This window comes from Cetorhinus maximus, chromosome 10 (assembly GCF_964194155.1).
Source record: "Cetorhinus maximus chromosome 10, sCetMax3.hap1.1, whole genome shotgun sequence".
Taxonomy (NCBI): Eukaryota; Metazoa; Chordata; class Chondrichthyes; order Lamniformes; family Cetorhinidae; genus Cetorhinus; species Cetorhinus maximus.
This window is the reverse complement of record NC_135888.1, coordinates 15,335,097-15,347,114: the sequence shown is the minus strand read 5'-3', so window position 1 is coordinate 15,347,114 and position 12,018 is coordinate 15,335,097. Positions and strand designations below refer to the sequence as shown.

At 40.7% G+C, this 12,018-nt stretch overlaps 1 protein-coding gene across 3 annotated transcripts in view; it reads right to left on the bottom strand.

Annotated features, from left to right (window-relative positions):
- Positions 1-12,018, bottom strand: part of LOC144685478 (transforming growth factor beta receptor type 3-like) — a 154,954-nt gene that overhangs the window by 61,441 nt on the left and 81,495 nt on the right. For all 3 annotated transcript variants that reach the window (XM_078550032.1, XM_078550031.1, XM_078550033.1), the window contains one exon: positions 9,207-9,366. In XM_078550032.1, coding sequence (XP_078406158.1) covers positions 9,207-9,366 — 160 coding nt within the window. The remainder of the gene's footprint in view (positions 1-9,206; positions 9,367-12,018) is intronic.

Here is a 12,018-nt window from a genome sequence, read left to right as displayed (position 1 = left end):
CCGCGGCGGGTCCAACCCGTGACGGGGCCGTAAAATCCTGGCCCATATGTTAGATATGAACATACAAATTAGGAGTAAGGATAGGCTATTCGGCCACTCGAGCCTGCTCTGCCATTCAATAAGATCATGGCTGATCTGATTGTGGCCTCAACTCAACATTCTGCCTACCCCCGATATCCTTTGATTCCCTTGTTAGTTAAGAATCTATCTGCCTCTGCCTTAAAAACATTCAATGACCCTGCCTCCACTGCTCTCCGGGGAAGGAGTTCCACAGGCTAACTACCCTCTAAGAGAAAAAGATTCTCCTCATTTCCATCTTAAATGGGAGACCCCTTATTTTTAAACCATGTCCTTTAGTTCTAGTCTCTCTCACAAGGGGAAGCATCCTTTCAGCATCTGTCCTGTCAAGGCCCCTCAGGATCTTATATGTTTCAATTACATCACCCCTCATTCTTTTAAATTCCAATGGATACAGGCCCAACCTGTCCAACCTTGCCTCATAAAATAACTCCCCATCCCAGGTATCAGTCGAGTGAACCTTCTCTGAACTGCTTCTAATGCACTTATATCCTTTTATAAATGAGGAGGCCAAAACTGTACACAGTACTGTAGATATGGTCTCACCGACACCCTACACAGCTGTAGTGAAACATTCCTACTTTTATATTCCATTCCCCTTGCAATAAACAACAACATTTCATTTGCCTTCCTAATCACTTGCTGTAACTGCACACTAACTTTATGTGATTTATGAATCAGGACACCCAGGTCCCTCTGTACATTAGAGTTCTGAAATCTCTGTTCATTTTCTATTTTCTATTCTCCCTGCCAAAGTGGACAAGTTCACATTTTCCCACATTATACTCCAGATGAGAAGCTGAACCAAACTCCCATGTTCCCTCTTAAGTTGACATAAAAGATCCTACTGTACTATTTAAAGAAGAGTTCTCCTCGGTCTTCTCCCTAATATTTCTCCCTCAATAATATCACTAAAAACGGTTGTGGTAATTGTTGTTTGTGAGATGACGAAAAGCCAAACTAACTGTCATGTTTCCCGCATTACAACAGTGACTTCTCTTCAAAGGTACTTCATTGGCTCTAAGGTCCTTTGGGACAGCCAGAATTTATGAAAGGCAGTGTATTTTCTCTAGAAAAGGGAAAGCTGAGAAGTGTCCTTACAGAGGTCTTTAGAAGTATGAAGCTGTTTGATAGGGTAGAGAAGATGGAGGCTAAGTTAGGCCATGTAGCACCTTTTTTTTGAGGCGCTACATGGCCACATAAAGCTTGAAATCAGAGTCCAAGCTGCATGCAAATACACTTCCAAGGGGGAGTGGACAGTATGTGATCTTGGTAGAGACCAGTAACTATATTTTTAAAAAGAAGAAATCCAAAGTCACAGTTATGTACTAAAGGAATGAAGCCACAAGATTCCATGGCTTAAAACAAAAGACCTTTTTATTATAGAAGTGTCAAACAAAGCAAAGATTAAATACTATCTTGGCTAACCAGCTAAACACTAACAACCAGAATCAACATAAGTTAAACATGAATTAACAGGTAAACTGCAGTCGATTATAAACTATAAATTACACATTAAATGACAGACACAAGTAAGACAAATTTTACAAATTGGCTCAGCAGTCCCTTCAGCAAATAGGTCATCAAACTCAACCAAAGTTCTTCAAAACTCTTTTCCTTACAAATAATTTCAGCTCCTCTCCCAGGAGCTAGCCTGATTCCCAGCTGACAGCAAGCCAAAACCAACCCAAGTTCAATGGGCATGGTCTTCAACAAAAATGGTCCATGTCCACAGAATTTCCTCAGCTTTGCTTATTTCTTCCTTTCAGAAAAATTCTTCCATGGGATATGGGCATCACTGGCTAGGCCAGCATTTATTGCCCAGGCTAGTGTATGACTTGGAGGGGAACTTGCAGGTGTTTTTTTTTATTTGTGTACGGGATGTCAGCGTCGCTGGCAAGGCCAGCGTTCATTGCCCATCCCTAATTGCCCTTGAGAAGGTCGTGGTGAGCTGCCTTCCTGAACCGCTGCATTCCCTGTGGTGTAGTACACCCACAGTGCTGTTATGAAGGGAATTCCAGGATTTTGTCATAGCAACAGTGAAGGAACAGTGATATACTTCCAAATCAGGCTAGTGTGTAACCTGGAGGGAAATTTGCAGGTTTTTTCTTTACTTCATTTATGGGATGTCGGTGTCGCTGGCTCGGCCAGCGTTTATTGCGTATCCCTTGAGGTGGTGATGCTAAGCTGTCTTCTTGAATCACTGCAGTCTATGTAGTATAGATATTCCCACAGTACTGTCAGGGAGGGTGTTCCAGAATTTTGACCCAGTGACAGTGAAGGAACTGCGATGTATTTCCAAGTCAGAATGGTAAGTGGCTTGAAGGGGAACTTCCAAGTGGTGGTGTTCTCATGTATCTGCTGCCCTTATCCTTCTAGATCGTAGCCGTCATGGGTTTGGAAGGTGCTCCCTAAGGAGCTTTGGTGAGTTCCTGCAATCTTGTAGATGGTACAGACTGCTGCCACTGTTCATTGGTGATGGAGGGTGTCATGAAGAGATATTAATGTCTATAATGTTATTGGAAATTATTTATTAATTAGAATTGTAGCAGGGTCTGTGTCAGTTCTGTTGAAGGGTCATGTGGACTCGAAACGTCAACTCTTTTCTTCTCCACCGATGCTGCCAGACACAGTTGTAGGCTTATAGGCTGGTTAGATCTTAAATGCCTCTAACTTACACGCACAAACTCCTTTATGTTTATACCTAGTTTCCCCTTTGAATGTAAATTTTCCATTGCATTACTAGGTTTTTTAATTTTACCTCTCCTAATAATAATCCTTTCATTACACCAATTTTATTAGTAATATAAATCTATTACTTGGCGTCTCCCAGCTAGATGCAAGATTTTACCCATTCTTTTGAATGGTTTATTCAACAAATGCAAATTTACACTTTACCTGCTCCACTTTATGCTTATCTAATTATCACCTCAGAACTACTATACATCAAAGCACCCAGACTAGCCAGTTTTAATCCAGTTAAACCACACTAAGACACACACATAGACACAGAGATAAAAACAAAAAACTACTGCGGATGCTGGAAATCCAAAACAAAAACAGAATTACCTGGAAAAACTCAGCAGGTCTGGCAGCATCGATGGAGAAGAAATCAGTTGACGTTTCGAGTCCTCACGACCCTTCGGCAGACCCTGTTCTGCCGAAGGGTCGTGAGGACTCGAAACGTCAACTGATTTCTTCTCCACCGATGCTGCCAGACCTGCTGAGTTTTTCCAGGTAATTCTGTTTTTGTGTTGAGCAATTCTCTTATCTCAGCATCATACAGGACCAATAGATGAGACTTCTTCATTTCACAAAAGAGGTCATGAAAGAAATATGTGGACTGTTGCAGCCACAACTGCAGCCTCAAAGCCAGACAGAGACAGCATTGTCTGTGGCAGTCAAGGTGACTGTGGCTCTTAACTATTGCGTGTCTGGCTCCTTTTGGCTGCTGCTAGAAATATTAGCAACATGTAGCAGTCTGTAGTGCACTGCTGTGTTAAGTTCTCTATACATTATAAAGAGAAACAGAAACACTCTAATCTCATTTCCTCTTGCTAGAGACAAGTAGAAGGAGTAAGAACAGGTTTTGCACAGATTTGTAAGCTTTCCCATGGTGCAGAGTGCCACTAACTTGCATGTGTTTCACCTAAGCTTGGACATTTCATGAAACAATTGGGATTCCACCACCTCAAAGAGCAGCTGGTGTCGGGTAGTAGCATGCATTCTGCAGGCGAAAAGCACTTAAGCTAACAGCAGACCTCTATTCTATCTGTATTTAAACCACCATGGCAAATAAAATCTGAGTGAACACTGTTATCCCCTCATGATATGGCTCATGACTTCAGTCAAGAAATTCTGCAAACATGCAAAGCAGCCTACAATGCCAGCAATACTTCCACAAGGAACATGATAGTACGTACCATTAGTGTCCTGAAGCAAGGTGTTTACAGCCTGGATCTGGAGGAGCCCTGCAATACTCAGCTGAGCAGATATCAAGATTTGTGGTAGTATGCACAACCTGGCCTTCATGAAGGAAGAACTCTTACCACCACTCATCAATTGAGAAGCTGATGAGCAGAAGCAGAACCACACGGGAGGAGAAGGAAGACGAATGAAGCCTACAGCCCCTTTCTGCCTGGGCTCTACATGTTCACATTAATCAAGAGCAATACCAGTAACTTCAACCATGCCTCCCCATTCATCAGCAGTCCCAGACTTGTTACCTTTCTTATACCAATGATCATCATATTGTCCTCTCTCAAACAACACAAAAATAAAATCCACCAGAAAATGCACATTCAAATCTCATTTTATAAAGTCACTCATTAAATAATGCATACAAAATCAAACTATTCACTCTTGTGCATTATTCCCTTGGTGTCTGTCTTGCATTCTTTTGCATACCTTAGTGTTCCTACGAGGTGCTTCCTCTCTGCCTGCAGAATGGTTGGTGGAAGGCTGCTGCCCCTGAGGAGACTACAGAGGGCAATCTAGAGCAGCTCTCGGCCTGGGCTGCAGCAGTCTGGGCTGTCTGGCAACAGCAAGGGCACTAGTGGAGTGACAGGGATGTGAGGATGAATGCTGTGATCCTGAGAGAGGTCAGCAGGCTTGTGATCCTCAAGTCACCATCATTTCTACAGGATCCTGCTGATCTACTGGAGAACAGACTGATCAACTGCTGTGACCCCCTAGAAGCCCCTTTGAACAGAGGCAGCTGAAGCCAAGATAGAAGCAGTCTGAGGTTGCAGGGCAGCAGTCTGAGCTTCTAATGCAGCACTCATGCAATGGAAGCTGTTTGTGCTGCTTTGGAAGTTGTGATATTGGCTATCTCATGGTGGGTTCCACAGACGTTGAAAAGGATGGGTTCCAAGTTCTGCACAAAGGCTTGTGCCACGTTGGAGCTAGATTTCTCTGCTCCTTGCCATTTTGCACTGGTAATTGGTTGCGTATACCAATCAATTGTCTTTTGTATGCTGGCCCAAAGTCCTCATTTGACTCCTTTTCAGTAAAACTAGTGTGTGACCTTGCTCCTGTGCTATCTTAACACCTCCACTGGCTCCTGTGCACTTTGTCCCATATCTCTCCACATATAGATCTCTTCTATATCCCAGCCTCTAAAGTAATGCACAGTATCAGTCTCTGAGCTGGTGGATGCGAATGCAAGATTGAGTGAAAGTATCTCTGCAACTTAGTGTCCTCTGACTGGGAAGGTCCAGATCTTGAGCATCTGAAATGAAAGAGAGGCAGGTTGGGTTGAAGGAAAGGAGAATGTAAGAACTGAGAGCTTACACCATTTGCAACATTAAATCATAGAGGCTGCGGGATGAGGGGGAAGTGGGAAGAAAGGAGTATTAGATATGCAGATACCCTTATCATTGATCCCTCCATCGCTGCCAATGTCCACAGCCTCAGCGATGCCCCGTCCCATGATGGCCAGCACTAACTCTTCCACGGGAGCCAGAAGATGCAGGTGGCTTGCCCTCCTCTACTTCTTTCCTCCTGCTCTTTTCTCCTGTTATGCACCATATTCTCCTGCAAGAAAGAGGGGAATGTATCAGTTAATGTTCTGCAATCCATAATGTGGCTATGATGATTGAACAGGTGCCATTATGTAAAAGTCATGAGTTGTGGATACGAATTGAAGGGTTGAGTACTGATTAATAGAGGTTATTAGTAGGTAGGTGATGGGTGCAGTGGATTGAGTAGTGAGTAGGTTCAGTTGGAAGAATATGCCATATAAATATTGCACTCACTCACCTTGACAACCTTGTCAGATTGTTTAATATCTTGTTGCATTGCACCCATGTTCTTGCAGCTACATTCCTAGCAACGACTTCAGCCGCTACCATTTCCCACTGCTTCCTCAGCATATGTCTGGAGGGCCTCCTGCCCCATGAGGATACAAGGGGATACTGTCTTTCTTTCCGTGTCTTGCACCAGTGTACAGCGCAGGTAGCACTGGTTGCATGCAGCAATTAGGTAAAGCTGCAGGCAGCACCAACTTAATGCTGCCTGCAATGCAATGAACAATGTTCATTGTGTACCACAATCCCATTTCAGGGTTATCCAATTTAATTTCCAGGCCTTCTGCTTGTGGTCGAGTCCAAACTAGGGATCATAAATATAAAACGTCACAAAAATCCAATAGGTACTCAGATAAATTTCTTTACCCAGAGTGGTTATATAGTGGAACTTGCTACCATATGAAGCAGTTGAGGTGATAGCATAGATGCATTTAAGGGGAAATTAAGTAAGTACACAAAGGAGAAAGGAATGGAAGGATATGCTGAAAGGATTGGATGAAGTAGGAAGGGATGAAGCTCATGTGGAGCATAAACACAAGCATATGCCAATTGGACAAAACGGCCTGTTTCTCTGTTTCAATTTCCACATAATCAATGCAATATAAATGCAAGTTCTCTCTTTTCTCTGGAGATGTATTAACATGTCAATGGTTTTCATGAACTAAGAACCAGAACCTTCTCAAATATGGATTATAACTCAGTAATTGCTCAGTTCTAAGGTCCCATTTCTAATTTCCCATTTTGTTAGCCCAAAATGTGATGAATAAAATATCAAGAGATTTTTCAGAAATTCAGTTTTAGTTTGAAATCCAAAATGCCAGGTTGGAGTTTTCACTTTTGGCATAATTGACAATCCAGACTTAAATTGCTCTAGTCTTCAGATCTGAGTTTTTTTTGCTCACATTTCCACTCAAACAAATTTGCACAATGTGAAGTGTAAAATCTTCCATGAAGCAACACAATTGGACAGTGTTTTAGAATGTACTGTTTTTTTGCATGAAAGAGTATTCCTTGATATATTTAAAAGTGGTAAGCAGGTGGAGTTTTATTAATATCACTGTGATTAGGTTTATCAGAAAAAATAAGCATTTTTAATCAGAGTTTCTAGTCACCATCTGTGAGTAACCCGATTTTAAGCAACTGAAAATCATTTAAAACTACAGAACTATTTACTAGTTCCATTGGTGTATAGTTTTAATATTTCTATAATAGTTAAAAGGTTTTATCAAGGCGTCTATTAGGATTCTTGCATCCAAAAAAACTTATATTTTAAAGAGCCTTCTCGAAGGCCTGCAAACAGACGTAATTAGCGGAAAATTGTTATGGTGATTAATTCAATCCAGTTTGGTGGGTGACTAGTTTGGTGGGTGGAGTGCTTCTAGTGCTTTTTTTTTTAAAACTAGTGCAAAAGATTTAAAAAACTCAATTAATGCCAGACATAATTTTCGCTTCAAAATTCCTTGATCTTTTGCACTGGTCTGGTCAATTTCAGGTGAATTGCACTGAAAGAAAACAGCACAACCTAGTGAAAGCTACTCCACGTAGTTATACGATTTATGCATTTTTAAATACAAATGATGAAACAGTACAAATAAAACACTGAATATTGTAAGAGGTAGAAAATAAGTTGGTAATTTTAGTGGGCAGGTGTTATTTCAAATGAGTTAAAATAGCAGACAAGGAAATTTTAAAGGAACTGATTAAGTGTTTATTCACTATCATCATAAATAGGAACTGGGAGGCTAATATTCAATTCTTGAATTATTAGTACTAGGCTACAAGGATGTGTTTCCTTCATAACCAACAAAATATGCTCTGGTCAAAGAATAATGGAATGTAGACAGTAAACAAACACCCAGCAGAAAAGGAAAACAAGATCTTTCAGATTATTTTCACTTTGTCGTAGAATAAACAAAACCTCAACGCAGTAAAACTGTTTTGAGGAAAACATTAATTAGCATCGATTAAAATGGGCATTGTAACAATACTGTGGAGATAAAAAGAAAACTAAACAATGGAAATTGGAAAAATATTTGAAATGAGCATTGGAACAATACTGTGGAGATAAAAAGAAAACTAAACAATAGAAATTGGAAAAAAATCAAAAGAATGCTGGAAATAGTCAAGTCAGCCAGCATCTGAAGAAATGTGTCATTCAACCTCTCTAGAAATGTTAATTTAAATGAGTTCAGTGTGAAGTCATCCGCTTTGGACATAAGAAAAAACAGATCAGGGTATTTTCTAAATGATGAGAAGGTAGGAACTGTGGAAGAGCAGAGGGATTTAGTGGGGTCCTAACTAATGATAATGAAAAATCTAACAGAACGTTAGCTTGTACCTCAACAAAGCTGGAATACAAAGAGGTGGAAGTTATGCTGCCATTGTATAAAGCTCCAATTAGACCTCTTCTAGAGTTCTGTATTTAGTTCTGGGCACCGCACCCCAAAGGATACATTGGCCTTGGAATTGGTGCAGCAGAGATTCATGAAAATGATAAACAAATTAGGTTTATATTCAAATGAGTACAGAAGTTTGAGGGGATATCTAATTGAGGAGTTCAAAATGATTAAAGGTATGATTTGATACGTAGATAGAAACTATTTCCTCTCGTTGGGGAGATCAGAAAAAGGGGCATAATCTTAAAATTAGAGTTATGGCATGCAACATGATATCAGGAAGCACAAAGAGTTCTGGCGATCAGGAACTTTCTCCCCAAAAAGCTGTTGAGGCTAGATCAATTGATCATGATTGGATGCTGTACTTCAAAACCTTCTTGAAGGCAAAATGTCAGGAGTGTCATTATACACCCAAACGCAGTGCCTTGTAGATAAGTTAGAAATTTCTTAATTGTTGTGGCATTTACTACAAAAATTACAAACTCCCCCACTGGACTAAAGGACAGTGACATATATACCAGTTAAATGGCTTATTAGCTGCTTAAGAAATATTAAATAATTATTACAGATTTATTTGATATTTGATCCTATTTTTCACTCTTGCTATGGTTACTACATTCTCCAGAAGTGAACATTTTTAAAACTGTGTTTACACAATTTTGTCAGTTGGTCATAAATAATGGTAAAACAGGTATTTCACGTTTTTCATTAAATAGGAAAATATGTATAAGGAAAACGTCTTAAATCAAATTTAACATAAATTCTCCACTGATTACATCATTTCATTGAGATATCTGACTCTAGATTTTTTTTTACAAAATACTTCACTGTGTTCACCTTATCACCTCCATCCAAAACTATATTTGTTCCTGAATTTTAAAAAAACTGAAAAGAACTGGATTAATACACCCAACAAATTCTGTACCTGAAGTCCGTGGGTATTAGATTTATAATGTGGATTTGACGAACGATGCGCTGATCAGACATCACACAACCCACCAAGTCTTTCTGGAGAAGTTTGTAATCCAGATAATTTTGAGCACTGATATGAGGCTGTTGTTCACATTTAGACAGGAGCATTTCATCTGTTTAAAAAAATAAGTAAACTGAGTGTTAAGCAAGAGAGATTCCAGTACTCATTGTATTTTTTAAACCTTCTAAAAAATAAAAACATTAATTGAAAAAGAATAATCCTAGTAAGAGCAGTTTTGGTTTTAAAAGTAAGTTTTCAAATAATGAAGAGTTCCAAGCTAAATAGAAGTGTTCGAAAATTATAAGTCATATGGAAACTATTAGGTATTTGATCAGAAAAACTGAATAGCTCTATACAGGCTGCTGGCTAGCTGCAGATAGCAAAGGCTCATAACCTAAAATGAAAGCAAAACAAAAACGCTGTATCTTAAGATAGCTGTTTACAACAGGTTGGATAAATAATGGTGGCTAACAGTGCACACTGTTATTGATGTGTAAATCAGCCAGCAAATTTGAGGCATTAACGGATATGGCATGGGTTTGCAAATCTCTAGAACTGTTGGTCAATTAATGTGTTCAGCCATTTGCTTCACACAAACAGCATCTCACTCTGATCCACCCTATTATTTTTTTTTAAAAATTACTGGATTTACACATTAACTGTCACTAAACTTGCCACAGTAAGGACTTTTTTTTAACAACGTGATAATTGCTAATGGAATACCTATCTACTTCTCTAGCTCTGAAAGGGAATAACTTAAATGGTTTAATCTCATGTCTACATCTAGAAAATTGTTGTTTGATATTTTAAAAATGTCAAGTATAAAATTTATATTTTTATATCTATCATCTTTTTTCTCTCTCAATCCAAACTTTCTCTCCCTCTTTATTTTTCTCTCTGTGCCCAATTTAACTCCAATTTACCCAGTGGTTCCTATGGGCAACATTTTCCCCCCATTGGGGGGGAATATGTGAGAGTGGGCGCGGGCGGGCGGGCTTCCAATCGGCACCCCTAGTCGGGAGCGCACCACCATTTTACGTGGGCAGGCCAATTAAGGCCTGCCCAGTGTGACATCCGCCAGGAAGCGCTATGCGCTCACTGTGTGGGAAGGGGGGGGGGGGGGGGGGGTGGGGAGAGAGAGAGAGAGATTCCCTGAGCTGGGAGTGTGCAAAAGAGCGCACAGATCTCCGAGGCAAAGTGCTGCCTCAGGGAAATCGGCTCAAATCTGAAAAGCACTTTATACAATAGAAAAAATTTCACTGTCACATGAGTTGGGATATGTCCATAACTTTTATTTTAAAACATTCTGAAATTTTAAAATCCCTCATGAAACCTCATCCCACCTATGGATGAGGTTTCATATTTTTTTCAGAAGCCTGCCGGGGCTCCCGGCCTGTCCGCCAACCTTAAGGTTGGATGAGCAGGTCCACTAATGATTTCAATTATTTTTTTAATGGCCTTAATAGGCTGTTGACAGATCGGCGGGCACGCAGACTGCCAACCTGAAAATGTAAATGACGCGGGGTGACGTCAGTACTTCCGCGTCACCCCGCGTCATTTTACGCGTTGGTGAGCAGGCCCCACCCCCGCTCACCGACTGGAAAATGCAGCCATATGTTTTTTCTTAATCCTTAAAGTCTCACTGGTTAAGGAGCTATAGTGTTGTTTGTTAATTTCATTTTAATCGTATTTACTTGTGTGCAGGTGGTGGGTATTAGCTGGGGATTTACTTATACACCTATACTTGAGTTGGTCCAAGTCGAGTGGAGTGCCTGAGGTGGCGGCTGCGACTAAGGGTGGTGCATCTCGCAAGGCGTCGAAGCAGTCACTGACTAAAGTCACCAAGAAGCCGCCCAAGAGGCGAAGGAAATCTCGCAAGCAGATCTATTCCACTTACGTGTACAGGGTGGTGACCCACGTCCACCCTTCCACCAGGATCTCGTCCAAGGCCATGAGTGTTATGAATTCCTTCGTTGTTGATATTTCGAACGCATCGCCTCAGAGGCTTTGCACCTCATTCACTACAGCAAGAGCCACACTATGTTGGCCAGAGAGATCCAGAGCGCCGTCTGCTTCATGCTGCCAGAGGAACTGGCCAAACATGCCACTTCCGAAGGTGCAAAAGCAGTCACCAAATACACCAACTCCGTTTAGGTCGATCATTCTAAAGATTATAAATAGGCACAGGGCTCCTGCAAGGGAGGAAGGCTTAGTACTCCTCTCCTTCTGCACTTCAACAGGTGTTGGTGATGTTAAAAATACCTTAAATAGGCACCGACTGAAGCTGTGGTTGTTGGGTTAGGACAGGGGTGTCTAACCATTTTGTGTGAGGGACCACATTTTAATTTTTTTTCTTGCTCACAGGGCCAGTGAGCAAATTTCAGAAAGGTAAGGCATTCAAAATTTATCTTGCTATTAAATCAAAACAAAACACATGCATTTTTATCAACAGGCTTCAAATGAGAAGACTCATTTCATAATTAGCTTACTTTCACGTCACGATATCAAACACTGATTTTAGTGAGATATCTGGCACTGTAGCCACTAAACCAAGGTGGTAGGTGATTCCTAAATGACTGGACACTACTAAAACAGTTGCCCCTCACACATCTGAATCACCTCTCATTTACCTATGTATGCACAATCCAACATGGTGGCTTTCTGGGGACAGGTCATCTCCTTCCCAAAGAACATACTGAGACTCAAATTCCCTCCCTAAACCTCTCTGCCTGGGCAAGATGCTTATGTGTGAAACAAATGGCAG